Raw genomic sequence first — 18868 nt, forward strand, 5'->3', positions numbered from 1 at the left:
AGATCACTGACCAAGAACCACAACTAGTTTAATGCCCCACTTCGTCAACTGCTGCTTGCTGCTAAAGACAATTATCATCACCCCACCTCTGGAATTCAGCTCTTTGGTCTATATTTGGATCAAGGATGTGATCGGGTGTGGAGCTAAATGATTCTGGTGAACTCCAAACTGGGCAAGAGTGAGCATATTATTCATAAGAATCCCAATTAATTTGTTGAATGCCAAAATCCGTCAGTTTACAAAAAATGTACAGGAAAAAAGCTGGTATCTTCAACAATGCAGCAATTGTGGAGTGAGGCTTTTACACAGAACCTTGCTCAGTCATCCGACCCACTCGGGCTACATTTTAGTGAGGCTTGCCTGTCGATGTGGTCCGCAGGAAGTCATGTCGGGATCGTTCACGTTGAAGGGAACAATTGCTGAGAATTTGAGCTGCGGAATAAGTTCCACAGATTATGTTGCTGACGGTCTCTTCTGTATTAGATTGGGTGTCATCTGAAGTTTGAGGAAGCGTTTATCAGCGGTGCCATCTGTGTCCCGTCCCCCCCACCCCCCCCCCCCCCCCCCCCCCCCCTACTCCTCCTTGCGCTTCAACTCCAAACATGGTAACCTTTTCTCTGCAACTTCGCTCTGTTGCCAAGACAAATTCGCTCTCTCCTCGCCCACACGCTGCTTTGTCTTTGGCCGCTCGATCAGTTGGCGAACTTGAAGCCCCCGAGTGTGGCTTTTGAGGAACAATGTTGAGGGCCAATTCAAGTTTCCTGCAGACGATTTTGTTCGACGGCTTCGACTGCCAGGTTCTGCAGAATGGAAGTGAAGGGGCCATTTTCCACTTAGCCAATGTCATTTTCACACTGGGCTACATGAGCGGCAGCGGGTTTTGCGGACTCGTTTATATTTTCAGCCTTTTGGCCATTGGCTTTTTCATCCAGTCTCTGTGGGGCTGGGTCGATGCCTGCGGGCTGGACCTCTTCCTGTGGAGCCTGTTCCTTTCTCTGATCTGCTTGCTTCAACTCGCCCACGTTGGCTACCGGCTCCGGAAAGTCACTTTCGAGGAGGACTTCACGAGTCTTTATAAAAACATGTTCCGGCCGTTGGAGGTGCCTCTTCATGTCTACAAGGAGATCGTGAGTTGCTGCGACGCCGAGGTGATGAGTCTAGCCGGCGACCAGAACTATGCGGTGGAGGGGAAAACGGCGATCGACCGCCTGTCGCTGCTGCTCTCGGGCAGGTAGGAGGGCGGCAGACGTGCTCCCACTTTTGCTTCCTCGCTGCTTTCATTGACTTCGTGCAACTGCGCAAAGGTGGTTCTTTGCTAAATTCCCTCGTTCAACTCTTGCTCTGTATTGTGAAGGTTGAAACGATGCAACGGGGGGGGGGGGGGGGGGGGGGGGCAAAGTAAAACGAGAACCAGGAATTTCCAGATAGGTCAAATTCAGTAGGTGAGACAACATCATCAGGGCAAAGGGGTGAAGTGAAAGAACACACAAATGCTGGAGAAACTCAGCAGGTCAAACAGTGCCTCGATGTAGCAAAGGTGAAGAGACATCACCCACGTTTCGGGCTGGAGCCCTTCATCAAGGTGTGGCGGAACATAAGGGATGTCCGAACAAAAGGGGGAAGAGGGTGGGAGATGATAGATGGAGGTGGGGGGGGTGAAGGGATCTAATCTAGGTGAAAGAGAAAAGAAGTAGGAACTGGAATAACGAGTTAAGGGGGGGGGGGGGGGGGGAACCAGTGAACTCAATGTTCATGCCCTGGGGTTGCAGGGTGCCTAGACTAAATATGAGGTGTTGTTCCTCCCATCTGCGGATGGTCAGGGTGGGGTAGTGTGAAAGGCCATGGATAGACAGGCGAGTTTGAGAGTGTGACTCACCTACCACCTCACCAGCCTCTGCATCCAACAAATTATCCACCAGAATTTCTGGTACTTACTACAGGACCCCTCCACCAGACACATTTTTCCTTCTCCACACCCCATTCTTCCCTAGGGGCTGCTCCCTCCGCACCCATCGTGCCCCCGGCACCTTCCACTGTGGTCGTAGGAGGTGTAATACCTGCATCCACACCTCCTCCCTTACCATGGTCCAAGGTCCCAAACAGAGCTTTCAGATGAAGCAACCCGTCGCCTGTCCCTCCAAATAACTCATTTACTGCATCCGGTGCACCCTCTGTGGCCTTCTCAACACCAGAGAGACCAATCGCAGATTATAGCATCTCCTTCGTCGCCAACCATTTCAATTCTGAGTCACACTCTCAAGCTCACACGTCTGTCCGTGGCTTTTCACACGACCCCACCCTGACCACCTGCAGATTGGAGAAGCAACCCCTCATTTTTCATCTGGGCACCCTCCAACCCCAGGGCATGAACACTGAGTTCATTCCAATCCACTAATACACTTGCTTTTCCCACTCTCCCCTTTTAACTAGTTATTCTAGTTCCTTCTTCCTTTCTCCACCTAGCCTAGACTCTTCACCCACTTCCTCCCGTGTGTGTCACCCCGCATCTATCATCTCCCACCCTTACCACCGCCCCTCCCCCTTTTGTTCAGACATCTCTCATATTCCCCCACACCTTGATGAAGGGCTCAAGCCCAAAATGTTGGTGATGTATCTTCACTGTTGCTACATAAAGGCACTGTTTGATCTGTTGAGTTTCTCCAGCATTTGAGTGTCTTTTCACATCATCAGGAAAGATCATCATCAGAAAGACTCACAGTCTTGTAGTAATGTCCAGTCAACATTTTGGGTCTGGACCCTTTATCAAGACTACAGGGAATGGGGGCGTGTGTGTGCGTGCACACTTCGCCCCAGGCAGACCAAGGACCTCACTATCCAGCTCACCAGTCTCCACAGCAGACACAAGTTACGTCAGCGTGCAGGAAGCAGCATCAATGCAGTGGTGACTGAACCAGATAGTTGAGGGAGGCTCCCAAACAGCACTGAAGTTCTTGGGTATGTTGCAGCCTTCTAGAATCAGTACCAAGTTTTCCAACTTTGGGAAACTTGTTACCTCTGCCTGTATCAGAACTGGGTTAGTTCTGCTGTAAGACAGTCATTGTGATACTGGCTGAGTTATTCTCTCTCTATTAGTGTACCCCTATGTGCTTGACACATCCCATAATCTTGCTATTATCAACAAGGAAAAACCCAACATCCAACCCCAACCAACCAATTCTCCCCTGCAGCCGCTGCAACCGTGTCTGCCTGTCCCGCATCGGACTGGTCAGCCACCAACGAGCCTGCAGCTGACGTGGACTTTTACCCCCTCCATAAATCTTCGTCCGCGAAGCCAAGCCAAAGAAAAGATCAACAATAATACAGAGAACTGTAATAAACCTATAATTTACTTCATTCCCTATATGAACGAGCCTCTATTATGTCCATATCCATTCCTCCCACCACCTTCGCTGCAACTTAAAATCACTTCTATTCCACAGTTCTGACAAAGGGGCTCCGATCTAAAACATTAACTCTTCCCACAGATGCTGTCTGACTGGCTGGGTGTTAGAACTGTTTCAGATTTACAGCATTTGCAGTCTTTCTTTTATTTTGTTTACAATACAGTGCTGCATCCAAATTACACTGTTAGATTCCGTTTTATTGTCACAGTACAGACATGTCATCACATACAACCCTGAGATTCTTTTTACTGCGGTTGAGGCAGAATCACCACTTACTGGTAGTGCAAAACAAACAATAAAGTGAAAAAGTGTCCTTACGCAAGTCCCTGAATGAGTTTATCGTTGAGGAGTCTGATGATGGAGGGGTAGCAGCTGTTTGTGTCTCAGAAACATTAGATTCAAGATTTATTTTATTGTCATTTAATAAAAAATGTCATATTACACAAAATTGCCTTTCCTCTGCTGTAAAGCATAAGATTGCTCATCAGCAAAAATTGCCTGAAGCACCTCTTACAGTCAGAGTATGAGAAGCAAAAGAGAATTCCTCCCCCAATACGCCATTCAGTGCAAGTCTTCCGCCCAGTAATGTGGTTGGTTATCCACTTTTACACAAACGAGTCAGTATTATTTCAATCAAGGTGTGTTCTGACCCATAATTTGAAAGGCAAGTCCCCAATCAACTATTTACCCTTTCACTATTCAATTTTTTTTATAACTCTGATACTGTTTCTACCAACTATTATCTCTACCTCTTCTCCTGCCTTTTCATCTCTCTGTGATCCATAGTCCCAGCTGAACTTTGCCTTTGTTTGGATCTTTGTCTCCTCTGGATGTTGAAAGACTGGCTGTGTTCTTCCAGCATTTTCGTGTCTTTTTACTACATTCACAGCATCTGCAGACTTTTGTGTTTTCCCCACCCGAACTAAGCCTGTCCTATTGGTGCATAATGCTTTCAACTGATGGCAAATAATCTGGTACAAAACTGCTGTGTAAATGCCTCACAAAGCTGCCTTCATGAACCTTTTAAGGCATTGCACAATTTCTAGTCTACGTTATTAAAGTTGGGGAATGGATGGAAAAGTTTTGTGCCCTTTTTTACAAACACCAATAATCATTCTAGGGAAACTCATTTGATTATGTTACCCGTCTTCAGCCATGCAAAAGATCATTTTAAATAGATGCCAACAAGCTCAACCCAGTTACCGAGCCCACCATATATTACAGGTCACTTTTGCTGCAATTCTCGATTTTTCCATACAGGGTACAGATATAATTTATAGTCAAATAGGATCTTGCTCCAATCAACTACTTTTGCAGCTATTTTGGTTCCTCAAACAATTTTGCTCTATCTATTAATGCAACAAAGGTTGAATATTCATTAACTAAATGATCATAATTTTTTTTTTCTGAGAATGCTGTGCTTGTACAAAAATGTATCAGTAATTCTGATTCAGATGGACCAACATCATCATTTCCCCAGACCTGATTAGCGTATTATCATCTGCTAACCTAAATTAGTGATTCCTTTCAAAAATACATTTTGAAAAGCAGGAGCAAAGGAACTGATTTTGGATCATATTTCAAAGGTGACCTAGAAAAGTAATGGAACATGGATCAAGTTTTAAAATAGCTTAGAAAAGCAAGAATCACGATGTAAACCTAAATGGTTTTGTATTGCGATTTCTTACTTTTTGTTTAATACTTGAGAAACCAAACTGAAACCAATGTTGAAAAGTCCTACTTTAGAAATATAGATCGATTTTGGTTGAGCTAAGGAGATACAATACTTGTGTACTATCTGCATATTCTGCTTGAAATGGAGAGACGATTTGAAAAACAACTTCCAAATAAACTTACTTTCATTAAAATACATATTTTCTGAAGACAACCATTAACATCTTGTGTTTTATAGGGTTCGTGTTTCTCATGATCAACAGTTTCTGCACTATATCTTTCCCTATCAGTTCCTTGACTCACCAGAATGGGAATCCCTGCGGCCAAATGAAGAAGGCAGTTTTCAAGTAATACAAATTTCTTCATTTAAAAAAATCTTGTTTGATGCTTAACGTGAATCACGAACATATTAACCAAAGTTTTGGACAAATCTATATATTTTAATAGACATGAATTTTATACTAGCAGTTTTCATTATGTGTAGACATAGGAGTATATAATGGAAAAATAAACAGTGCCAAATAATCTCTTCGAAGTTGATTTTCCCAACAGGAAAAACATTCTCTTGTGCTCCTGTTCTCATAGAAACCTAAAGCAGACTACCAGAGGAACTCAGTGGGTCAAGTAGCTCCATAGTCAGCATCTACAGTCACTTTGTGTCTTAATAGTCATACAGTCAGAGTCATAGAGCACAATATCAAGGCCCTTCAGCCCAACTTCATGCATATCAAGCTCCTACCTGAGCGAGTTCCATTCGACTGTACTTGGCCCATTTCCCTTTGAACCATTCCAATCCATTGTAATTGTATCTGCATTTTCCACTTCCTCTGGTAGCTCATTTCATGTACCCATATCAAAAAGTTGCCCCTCAGGTTCCTTTTAAATGTCTCTCCATTCACCTTGTAACACTGCCTTTTAGTTTTAGACTCCTCTGCAAGATGAAAAAGACTGCAACCATTTATCTTGTGATTTTATATAAAGGTCACCCCTCAGCCTCCTATTCTTCAGGGAAGAGATGCTGCAGCTTATCCTGCATCTCCTTGTAAATCAAGCCCTTAAGTTTCGTAACATCATTGTGGGTCCTTTTTGTGCCCTTTCCAGTTACTTACAATCTTCCTATAGCAAGACAATACTGAACTGTACACAATACTGCACACAATCTGGTTGCACCAAGATTTTGTACAGTTGCACCATGATGTACCAATTCAATTCCCATGTTGGTGAAGGCAATCAGGTTGGCCGTGTTGCCACTTTCAGGCTGCTCTATTCGACAACACTCATCAGGCTGCCATTTACTATGCCAGTCTTGGCTTGTTTTAACTTAGCAAAATGCAACACCACACTCCTCTGATTTAAATTTCATCAACAATTTTTGACCCTCTTTCCCAGTTGATTTTGATCCTACCTGTATTATAATCTTGGATAACCTTCACCACAGTTCACCTCACCACTAATTTTTGGTGTCACTTGCGAACTTACTAACCATGCCAACTACATTCTCATTCAAATTATTAATATAGATGAATAACAGGAATGATCCCTGCAGCACACTGCTGTTCATGGTCCTGCACTACCTGTCTTCCATTCCTGGTGGTCACCCAACGACCTAACTGAACCTTTGATGTGATCACCATCATGAACCTCCGGCTCGTAAGATTCTCTGAAAGCTCCTCTGTCACTCCAGTTGATTCATGCAGTCTGGGAGGAGATGCAGTTTCCTTAAAACATAATCATTAGGGACATTTGCTTCCTTAAATGGAATTATTCTGGACACTAGACTGGTCCCTGATCTTCACATCCAACACTGCTCCTTTGAATAATCCAAGAGAAATAAAAAAAACTCTACCATGCCAAACCTTGTTGCTGCACACCCTTCTCGTCAACGACCACATTTTGCCTTCAACAGCAGCACATTGAACTTCAACACAGGCTTTCTCAAAGTGTCCATTTGAAAATGGCTAATCAGTAGATCTTCCCTTCCTTATATTTGCTGCTAGGCCTCACAGTAACCAAATGATTGATTTTCTAGATATCGTTAGGCAAAACTCCATAGATGAATGAATTTGTGAAAATAATGCAACAGTAAATAGAATATATAACTTGTCCACAGACCATGATCCTGAAAATTTGTATTTGGTGATACCAGGAATTTGTACTGTATATATTTTAGTAATTCTGATGCGACAATTAAGTATTTCAATGTTATTGGACTGTATTATTGTTGATTTCAAAGTATTTCTATTTTTCAGGTGACACTGACAGCAGAAACAGACTGTTGCTATGTAACATGGAAGAGAAGGAAGTTATATCTGCTGTTGGCCAAACATCACTACATTGCACGCCTATTCACTGTTTTGCTAGGAAATGACATCGCAGATAAACTTTACTCACTTATTGACAAGCTCTACTGCAGGGGTGGAGTCCGTTATGACATCCGTCTACCAAGTCTTTACCATGTATTAGCGCCATCTGTGGAATCTGAGAAAGAGAAGATCGCAGAAAATCCCCATCATTTTCCTCAGAGCCCATTTAATCCTCAAGAATCTCCCTTAAAAAAATCGTCTTTGGATCACAGTGAACTTATTGGTGAGGATTCAACCAGCCTAGTTCTGGAAGACTTTGCAGATATGACTGGATCATTTATGGAATATACCAGTGAAAAAGAGTACATGAAATAATGATCCAGTAAATCTGATAAAACCTTGTGTCTGTCCATTCATGTGTAAGTACACTGCTGCTTCAAAGCTTACCACTACATCTAAAAAAACTAACCTGGCAACTGATTCTGCTGGACCACAATAATGTGGTAAGTGGAAAAACTATCCTTGATCAGTTGGGGTGTTCTGATGCTTGTACACGTACAGTATTAATTTGGAATTGTTTCCTTTTAATCCTCTGAATTGAAACTTGCTCTTATATTGGCTAGTTTTGTCTACCAAATGCAGATACATTTAAAATAAATTAATAAGCAATGTAATCCAAGGGATTATTAAATGGTCACATTAATTTATTACAACTTCTGACTGCAATGGAAGTCTGATGAAGAAACTTCAACCTGAAACATTAACTGTTCTCTCTCCACAGATTCTATTTTATTTCAGATTTTCAACATCTGCCATACTTTAATTTTCAGTTGACAACGAGGTTCTTTTCTCATTTTAGGAAGACGTTCACTTCAACAGGATAGTCATCTAATATCTCCGTAAATATATTAAAAAGTTTTAACCAGATACAGAATTTCTATTCTATTGCAGTATTTGAAGTAAATTCAGTGTTTCTGCTCTGATGCCAGGATAAGTGCCAATACTTTCAGGTATTCCATCAGTGGTATAGGTCAAAACCGGCAATGGCATTTTCTGTTTGGTTTTTGCCGGCTTTGGCTGCCCCATGATGTTGTGGTGGACTTCCCAGGAAATCTAATTGCCCAGCACATCTTCTCCAAGCTCTCAGGCTGGGAAATGCACCCAGTGAGCTTTAAATCGTGCTCCCCATTCAAATCAATGGAAGACATTAGCTCCCGGAAGAAGTGTAAATGGTTGTTTTTATTATTTGTTTGTTTTGGAAATTTAATTCATTTTAGTGTGTGGAGATGTTTTTTCAGACTTCTAAAAAATTTTTTTTCTTGCATGTCCCTACGATGAAATTGCCCCAATCGCACTTATAACTATGAGAGCCTGGGAGTGAGTGTAAGGTGCAGAGACCTATTGGCTATCAGCGAGTTCAGATGGCTGTTTGTGCCAAGGCAGCCTCAAAGCCAAACGTGGAGAATTGAGCTCCCGCAGTGGTCATGCTGAAAAATGTGAACAGCACAGGGACTGGGGGGGGGACGCTGATTTTGGGGGAATAGAAGATGTCTTCCATTATTAAACTATGTTTAAATTGGCCCTCCATAAATACATACACATTGATGTTAAATATTTATCTTTGGTATATAATGCATTTGCTTTTAATCAAGAACAGGCTAGATTGCTGTTTTGTACATTTTCACAGCTTTACCACTTTGAAATGTTGGAAACAAAATCTAGTCGGCATCAGTTCATAAAACATACGGATCAGTGTACCAACGATGAACTGTTTGCCAATCACATAATTTCGTTACTCTTTATGGAAAATTCAGGATGCCGTATCTTGCAGTTTTGCTCCTGAACACAGCAGCGGAGCATTCATATATTAAAATAGTCATTATTCTATGTCCAAGTACAACACGAGTATTGGCAGATAGGTTTGCAATGCTCATTTTTATTTCCCATTAATTTCACCTGCTAAGAAAATGTTTTCAAGAGACAAAGTGTGGCTTTATGTTCGACTTACAGCACATACATCCCTATAACCTCCACCAGGTAGGACAAATGAACCACAATGTGGGGAAGACATAATCACTTATCATTGTTATCAGGTACTAAGAACTTTGCTGAATCATGATCTAAGGACTGCAGCTCCACAAAGATTACTGTCTTTGGACATTTAGGAATTGGCCATAAATGCAGCTTTATAACCAATGCTCTCCAACAGTAAATTAAAAGGTGGCAGTAATGGTTCCTGCACTGCATGATAGGAGAATTATTGTGTAGACTCCATGATTACACAGGAATTTGGGCTCAGTAATATGACTCAAGTTTATCTGCAAGCTTCTGCTATATGAAGTCCTGAGACAAAAGCAGTCAGAATATAATGCTTGTAAGATGAGCTCAGGATAGTTTTTGAATTAATCCAGGTGACGTTTCAACAAATACAGTAAAGGTTTGTCACAAGTCCTTATCAATAAATTTAAAATTCTAATACATCAAAGGACCAAATTTCCCCTGGCCTAGCTCTGCCACCATAAACATACTAGTGGGATTTTCTTCTACATTTTCTTTGTGTATCTTTACCTGATATACTTTCTAGGATCAATAAAAAAATCAATTTTAAGTGTGTTCTGGTGACAGTAATTGCCATCTGTAAGATGGGGAACAGGGGTGCTTCACCTTAGATTGTCATGCTTTAATCCAAAGGAAAAACATCTCCTTCATAGTTCTGCAAACTCCTTTCAAGTATTCCACATCTCTGTGGAATGTTATAGTTCCTGCTTTTTTAATTCACAAGGCTGGGTAATCATATTTCATTCCTCTGCCAAATTATATTCAATTATCTGTAATATGAATAAATTTTGTCCCAGAGCATAGAAATTTACTTTAGTCTTAGGACAATACTGATAGTTTTGTGTGTGAACATGACCAAAAATACAGATTCAATGAAGAAAATGCCAATTTCATTATTGAATTTCTATGCTTTGATTCACATCTTCTGCAGACATGGCACCTTTTTCTGTTCAATGAAGCTTTGTCTGTACATCTATCTTAGTGGTCAAAAGTCAGAATAAACAAATAGTAATGTATCTTCTCAATGTATCTGTCTTGGGGGGGTCTGGGTAAATATGGTATGGGGGCTTAAGAGTATTGAAAAGACTCAGAAGTGGAAATTCGTAAATTTGGCCTTGTGACAGTGGCACCACCTTTTGTGTCTAGTTTCAGAATGCTTTTAAGGTAAAGCAGTACTTAAATGCAATTTAATCTTTTTTTGAAAAATTACCTGCATTCTCAATTTGTCTAGGATGGCAACTGAAAAGACAATAAACCACCCAATATTGGATGGAATGGCTCAAGTGACCAAAGATTCTATCATAATGTTGCCATCATTGGATATAATTATAGAGCTTTGTATCCTACTGTTGAAACTGAATGAAACTTTCCTATAAAACTGTTGCAGTTATATATTTTTTAATCTATCTTTCATATATAGACACAACATACTGCATTATCTGTAATTGGACAATATTCTTTTTAGGTAAAGGTCTTTATGAATGTTTGGTAAATGTGATAATGTTGAATTGCAGTTCTTCAGTGCTGGGAAACAAAATTTCAGTTATCTGTAGCAATATGGATTAGTGCAATGTAAATGACATATTAAACTAATTTAACTGAAGACAAGTGCAGATGAACACCCCATACTGCAACAAGGTGACTTTTCCATTTTCTTACACATCTGAAATTATTCAAATGTGACTGGCACATGAATGCTAACCAGTATTGTCTTTAATTGTAGTCTCTTGCTGTTAATTTAGTTACATGGTAGAATGGATTTATTCCTCATTTTGATTGCATAGAAACTGTCAGATGGATACTTGCATCTTGGAATCGTGGGTTTGTGGAACAAGATTAAGTAGTCTTGACCGTTACTTTTTATAAAAAATTTACAATGATGAGAGATGATCTCATTGGAACCTGCAAAGTTGGTGAGGTTTCAACATACTAAGATGCTTAGAACCAGGAATTACATTTTTAAAATAAGGACTGACAAGAAGTAATGACTTCACCCATAGAAAAATTAATATTTTATCCAGGAAGGTTGTGAACATATAGTTGTCATGTTTATTCAAAAAACTGATACATTTTTTAGATACAAGGTAATCGATGGATATAAAGTCATTTTGGAAAGTGGTACTGATCTGACAAAAATGGAAGAGCAGGCTCAAAGGGCTGAATAACCCTCCCTTCTTGTATTGTCATTTTACAATCTTTGTTTAGTAAGTTTTCTATTTCTAGTTACATCATATTAATGATAAAGAGCAATTCAATTCTACTTGAAGATTAAGTGGATGATTCATCCACTTGTAGGAAATTCTAGATTCGTTTTTAAAAGTAATCCAGAAATTGGTTAAGTAAATTCTATTCATCTGATTGTCCAATTCCATGTTTACTATAGTCAAGCTGCTCTTCGTAGCAAGGGCTACATGGTTAACTGTTATAATACTGTATACATTTTTAGATACTCATGAATATTAAAATTCTTCTTGGTTTCCTGATGTCCTACTAATTTATCACATTTTAATTAGATTGTTCATAAAGGACATACTGGGATTAATTTATTGGCTCTGTTTTTATACAATGCACTGAAATTGTGGACTGAATAAAAATTAGGGAGTAAGCATCCCAACAACTTCATTTAGCTGGTTTTCAGTTTCTATTAGCTAGACCAACTTTAGGCAATCCTAAAAGCAGCAAATTCCTGCAATACAAAGGATGGACACTAAATCTGAACTTAGAAAGTTTGTAGTTTAGCTTGGGGGTGCAATTGGTGGACATGATGGAAGGCTAAATATAGCTGTTTAGGCTTTCATGTCATTTGAAGTTCTCCAAATTTACTGATATTTTACATGTAGATCATAGTATAAACAAAAACTGTATGAGCTTCTTGGACCCCCTAGCTGCAATAAATACCAATACATCAAGTAAACTTTCATTTTGAACCCCTACAGTGAGATTTAAAGACGCAGTTGCTTTCTAATCTAAAAATTCAATTCATTTTTTGTGCCAAACATAAATACATTTTTGTTTGGAAGTGTTCTTACATGGCTCTGCTCACTGTTTCTCCTACATTCCAGTTTGGCCTCCTTGTACTTCCTGTGCATCACAACTGGAACGGTACTAATTCTGCAGGAATGGCAGCTGCTTCAACATAAACAAAGATGGGTGTTATCTATTCAGGAATTAATATAAAAAATATCTGTAAGAGAGAAAGATTATTTATAATATTAATACTGTAATGAACTTTATCAAGTACCTAGCATCTATAGTAATCAATGGAAAGTAGTATGCTGTTCAAGTTGAAACAAACTCACCACTCAAACTCATACATGCATTAATCTGGACATCCACCAATGAAAAAAGTGGACAATAATCAGTAATGTTATGGTCACCCTTAAAAAAATACCCAATCTGTTATTTCAAAAATAGCATGCCGATTTCATTTAAAATAAGTTTGAATTCTTTATTTATCGATACTGTTAATTTCACATTAAAATGTAAGGACTATGAAAATGTATTAAATTTAAAAGAAACTTAACTACTGTTGGCAAAATGTAAAATACCTTGTCTTGGTCTTATTTCTATTGTGTTTTTTCCCCTGCAGGTATAAACAATTCTTGGAGCAGTGCTCGCAAGAAGTATGCTCCATTGGCTCCTACTCAAACCCCAGAACTCTGAACACTATTTTGCGATGAATATCAGGATTTTAAAAGTTCACTTATTGTCATGCATCTGCAATCCAAAATAAATACTGGATTGTATTATTTCAGAAACTTGCATCTGATTCATCATCTGCAGCAGGTCAGTGAGGTCACTGGGATTAATAGAACGAGGATAATAAAACTGAATAAAATGTTATTCATTTTTCATTTATTCAACATGTTGTATAAAATTAATTTTTTAAACAAGCAAACGGATAGAATCCCCTTGTACAATCTACTTTGATGGTGCCAATATTCAATTTTAGATTGAAAGTTTATTAGTCAGAAAGTACAAGTTAAAGTAATCTTGACACTGTACATATTACAAAGAACAAGTGTAAAATTAAGGGTCACAAAACAGTAATAAACCACAATGTGAACAATATTTTGAATGGTTTTTTTTAAAAATCATTATCCAGGGCCAAAATTCATAGATATTAAAATACAATCAAAGCAACTCCAAAAGAAATCTCTATCAAATTTGGTAATCTAGTGCAATTCTCCAATGAAGTGCATTGTGATGTTTTGCTTTGTATCTTTATGCAAATATTGCCAATGTACATTTCCTGACAACATTACATATTAAATTGTTCACATTTGTAATGAAAACTTTATAAACTTGTCAAACTATCTTTGCACTTTATCCCAGACATGGTGCTACAGCATTACTTGCAGGCGGGTGTAATGACTGCAAGACAAATTTAGTTGTAACTTGCTATTGCAAAATGCATACAAATTATACTATGGACAGAATTTATAATTTTAATTTGGGTAGATCTTATTTCTGAACCTCTGCTCCAATTATTTCTTGCTCTCCAATTGTACTTCACTTGAATTAAAACCAAAACATCAGGTTTATATAATATTGACTATTATAAAACAGGCCAAATTAACATGTAGAGTTCTATGTACTTTTTCCTGATATGTACCCAAAATTTGTTAAAGGCAGGCTACAAGAATTTCTTCATTCAAAAATAATGTTTACATTGCATAAAAAAAGTAAAGAAATCTGCATATCTCTGCCAAACTGCAGCCATGTTGAACTTTACTCTTCCGTCTTATATTTGTAGTAGGAACTTGAGTGAAATTGTGCTTCAAGTACATTTCAAAGAAAGCCAATTCTGAGTTACCATATCTGCTCTTTGATTTGGAAACTTCTAAGAGCCATAATTAGCTTCATCAAAAGCTTTCCTGGCACGTTTCAATTCTTCATTCATTGTCAGTAGATCTTTCACTCTTGCAAACTTCCTGGGATCTTTACGAATGAGAAAGACAATATCTTCTACTTGAACTCGGCCCTGACGTCCTATTGACATGGCCTTGTGTGTCTATGTAAGAAAAAAAATTTCAAGTAATCGTTTTGTTTAAAATATCACAAAACAATACACTGCTGTACAATGACCATCTATTTGGACACATCTCCATCAAATGATATACAGCCCAAAGATAGAAGAACCTGTAATTCATGAAGGCAATAATAGAAATTTGATGTATCTAATTTGAAGTTTATGGTAAATTAACAATTTTTGACTCAATTTTTTTGAATATTGACACTGTAAACCTAGAAATGAAGAACAAAAAAAAAATCCCATTGCTTAGTTTAATAAAACTGGGTAGATACGAAATCCACATTGATTGCATTAGTTCACCGAAAAAGAGTAGAGACTCTTTTAGGGTCATGTCTAACTGTGTCACCGAACCCAATATCAATTTCACTCCTGGAGATGCATGTCAATCAGGTTGGCTGGTCAATTCACACAGCTCTGGTGTGTTGCAAATCTCCCCCATTTAGCAGCAATTATAGGTGTCTCAAGTTTTCCATTGGGGGCTATATTTATCTCAATATTAATAAAATCAGTTAGGAGCTACCTGGACACTAAATAGACTTCGATGACCCCAATATCAAAAAATCATTGGTTGGTTCTTATATAAACCTTCAAATGTGGTTTGGAGTCTTCATTATGCAGGAAACAGATATCATGAACTCATTGTGCAGGACACAGTCACCAGTGCAGCTCAATTATTAAAGCATCCTTGCAAATAGAGAAGATTCTTGAAAGCATTAAGAATTCTGGGGATTCAGGATATCAAATATAATACAATATAAATATCTATACTCTGTCACCAGATTTGAAATAATTGGCAAAAGAAGAACCAGGCAAGCAAAATTTATTTTATGAAATTAATTGTTATGATCTTCTGTCGTGCACTGTCTGAAAGACAATACAAAAATAACTCTAAAGAGTGAATTGGTCATAGGACTAATCAGAGGGTGCTGCCAAAAAGCTGCAAATCAATTAAGGGCTCAGGCCCAAAACATCAGTTATATATCTCTACCTCCTATAGATACACTGCGAGACCTACTGAGTTCCTCCAGCATTTCAGTGTTCCCCTTACCTTTTTGTTCAGAGGCTTGCTGGCATTTTTCCATACCTTGATGAAGGGCTCAAGCCCAAAATATCAGTTCTGTACCTTCATCTTTGCTGTTTATGGCCAATTTCGTCATTTAAGAAAGAGTTGGATAAGTATATGGATGGGAGGGGGGGTGGAGGGATATGGGCAGAGTGCTGGTAAGTGGGATTAGAGAAGGGTACTTGGACCAGTGCGGACTAGAAGGGCCAATTAGGCCTGTTTCCGTGTTGTAATTGTCCTATGGTATAAAGGACACTGTTTGACCTGCTGAGTTTCTCCAGCTGTGTGTTTTTACTTCAACCATGGTGTCTGCAGACTCTCGGTTTTATTTCTTTCAGTGCTTTTACTAAGGTCTGAATAGTCTTTTTCAAATCTGTGTCCCTATATCCATTGGCAATTTTGACTCACTAATCATACATCTGTTTTGACAGCACAAAAGGACTGCCTGGACTATTGCAAGTCAATTTTTTGCATTAGGATGACTGTGAATATTTATTTTATAATCCTATGGTTTTATTATCTCTTTTAATTTAATTAATTTACTCTAAATTTTTTGTTTACAAGTACATGTTTGGCTGCACATGTACAATGTGTATGACAATAAACTCATCATTATCATCATCTGACAAGGTTTCTTATGGCAGGCTCATCCAGAAAATCATGAAGCATGGGATCCATAGAAACTTGTGGCTTCGGATTTGGTTAGTCTGCAGAAGATGGAGGATGGTAGCATTTGGACTGTATTCTGACTGAAGATCAGTGACCAGAGGTGTTCCGCAGGGATACATTCTTGGACTGTGATCTTTATAAATGACAGATAAGGGAGTGGAGGGGTGGATTAGCAAGTCTGCAGATGACACAAAGGTTGGAGGTGTTGTGGATAGTGTAGAGGATTGTCGTAGATTATCCCAGGATGTAGACAGGAAGGAGAACAGCAAGAGAAGGTTAGATTACAAACAGAAAACTTGTAGATAATGTTTGGGGGTGGATAGGCAGGTGTTAGAGAAGAGAGATGATAGAAAAATAACATAATAGAGTTGTTTGTGAAGATAAGAGCAAACAGAGAATAAGTAGTGGGAAATCTGAAATGCATATACTTTAATGCTAGGAGCATTTTAAGGAAGGTGGATGAGGGTGTGAAGAGACACTTGGCAGTATGACATGGTAGCGATTAGTGAAACATGGTTGCAGGAGGGATGAGATTGGTAGCTAAATATTCCTGGATTTCATTGCTTTAGGTGTGATAGAATTTGAGGGGCAAGAGGAGGTGGGGTTGCATTGCTTGTCAGGGAAAATATTGTAGCAGTGCTTAGGCAGGATAGATTAGAGGGCTCATCCAGGGAGGCTGTATGGGTGGAATTGAGGAATGGGAAAGGGGCAGTCACACTTAGAGGTGACCATCTAATGGGGAGCAAGAACTAGAAGAGCAAATTTGTAGGGAGATAGCAGATATTTGTAATAAGCACAGGGTAGTGATAGTGGGAGATTTTAATTTTTCAAATATAGATTGGGAAACCCATTCTGTGAAAGGGCTGGATGGATTAGAATTTGTAAAATGTGTGCAGGATAGTTTTTTTAGAGCAATATGTAGAGGTACCAACTAGAGAAGGGGCAGTATTGGATCTACTGTGGGGAATGAGATAGGTCAGGTAAAGGAGGTATGTGTTGGGGAGCACTTTGGATCCACTGATCATTAGCTTCAATGTAATAATGGAAAGGAATAGGTCAGGACCTAAGATTGCGGTTTTTGAGTGGGGGAAAAGCTAGATTTGAGGAGACGAGAAAAGATTTACGAGGAGCAGATTGGGACAATTTGTTTTATGGGAAGGATGCAGTAGAGAAATGGAGGTCTTTTCAAGGTGTTTTTTTTGTAATTCTTTATTTATCGCACTATGAAGCACATCAACCAAAATATTTACAGATGTATCTCATTAAATATGCACAGTGACATTTTCTCTCTTTTCTCCCCCATCCCTCCCTCTCCCCTAAAGGTGAGATTTTGAGGGTACAAAATCTTTATATTCCTGTCAGGGATAAAAAGCAGAGTGAAAAGTTTGAGAGCCATGGTTTTCAAGGGATATTGGAAACTTGGTTCGTAAAAAGAGGGAGACCTACAATAAATATAAGAAACAAGGAAAAATGGAGATGTGTGGAGAATACATCGAATATAAAAAGAATCTTAAGAAATAAGAAAGCTAAAAGAAGGTGCGAGGTGGCTTTAGCAAACAGGGTGAAAATAAATCCGAAAGGTTTCTATAAATATGTTAACAGCAAAAGAAGAGCGAGGGATAAAATTTGTCCATTAGAAAAGCAGAGCGGACAACTGTGTGAGGAGTCAAATGAGATCAGGGAGATTTTGAACAAGTTTTTTCTTCGGTATTCACTAAGAATAAGGATATTGAATTGTGCGGGGTAAAGAAAGCAGAGGGTAATGATGGAAAAATGTAGTGATTAAGAAAGAGGAAGTACTGGAGATTTTGAAGCATATAAAGGTGGATAAGTCTCTAGGACCCGACGGGATTTTCCCCAGGGCTTTGAGAGAAGTTCTTGAGGAAATGGCAGAAACTCTGACAGTGATTTTCCAAATGTCATTAGAGATGGGTAGAGTGCCAGAGAATTGGCTTATTGCTAATGCGATTCCTTTGTTTAAAAAGGGTTCTAGGAGCAAGCCTAGCAATTATAGGCCTGCAGGTTTGACGTTTATGGTAGGTAAGTTAATGGAAAGCGTTCTTAGAGATAATATACAAAAGTATCTGGAGACAGGGTCTGATCATGAATACTCAACATGGGTTTGTGTGTGGAAGGTCATGTTGGATCAATCTTGTTGAATTTTTTGAAGAGGTGACTAGGAATGTAGATGAAGGGAAAGCAGTGGATGCTGTCTATTTGGACTTCAGTAAGGCCTTCGGTAAGGTTCCGCATGGAAGGTTAGTTAAAAAGGTTCAGGCGCTAGGTATTAACTTTGAGATAGTCAAATAGATTCAACAGGGGCTGGAAGGTAGATGCCAGAGAGTTGTAGTGGATAACTGCTTGTCAGGCTGGAAGACAATAACAAGTGGTTTGCCTCAGGATTCTGTTTTGGGACCCTTGCTATTTGTCATTTACATTAATGATCTGGATGATGGTGTGGTAAATATGCAGATGATATTAAAATAGATGGAATTGTGGATAATGAAGAAGATTTTCAAAGATTCCAAAAAGATTTGAACTGCTTAGAAGAGTGAGCTGAAAGGTGGCAGATGGAGTTTAATGCTGAGAAGTGTAAAGAGCTTCATTTTGGAAGGAATAATCAAAACAGGACATACATAGTAAATGGGAGGGCATTGAGGAA

The 18868-nt window shown here is 39.0% G+C and overlaps 1 protein-coding gene and 1 long non-coding RNA gene across 3 annotated transcripts; one reads left to right on the forward strand and one right to left on the reverse strand.

The window, feature by feature from the left end:
• The first annotated feature begins 590 nt into the window (after positions 1-590).
• Positions 591-13510, forward strand: LOC138751199 (popeye domain-containing 2-like). 2 transcript variants are annotated; one of them, XM_069913243.1, is made up of 4 exons: positions 591-1231; positions 5317-5425; positions 7328-7800; positions 13029-13510. In XM_069913243.1, exons 1-3 carry the CDS (start codon positions 738-740, stop codon positions 7754-7756), a joined length of 1032 nt encoding a protein of 343 aa, XP_069769344.1. In that variant the 5' UTR covers positions 591-737; the 3' UTR covers positions 7757-7800; positions 13029-13510. The 2 variants fall into 2 exon arrangements, with proteins under 2 accessions (XP_069769344.1, XP_069769345.1); XM_069913244.1 differs by having other exon boundaries at positions 7328-7664.
• LOC138751201 (uncharacterized) lies at positions 12345-14345 on the reverse strand. The gene is made up of 2 exons (XR_011349762.1): positions 14256-14345; positions 12345-12565 (listed from the first exon to the last, which is right to left on the reverse strand). It is a non-coding gene; the product is annotated as an uncharacterized lncRNA (long non-coding RNA).
• Positions 14346-18868: the final 4523 nt, after the last annotated feature.

Source organism: Narcine bancroftii, unplaced genomic scaffold, assembly GCF_036971445.1.
Source record: "Narcine bancroftii isolate sNarBan1 unplaced genomic scaffold, sNarBan1.hap1 Scaffold_812, whole genome shotgun sequence".
Lineage (NCBI taxonomy): Eukaryota > Metazoa > Chordata > Chondrichthyes > Torpediniformes > Narcinidae > Narcine > Narcine bancroftii.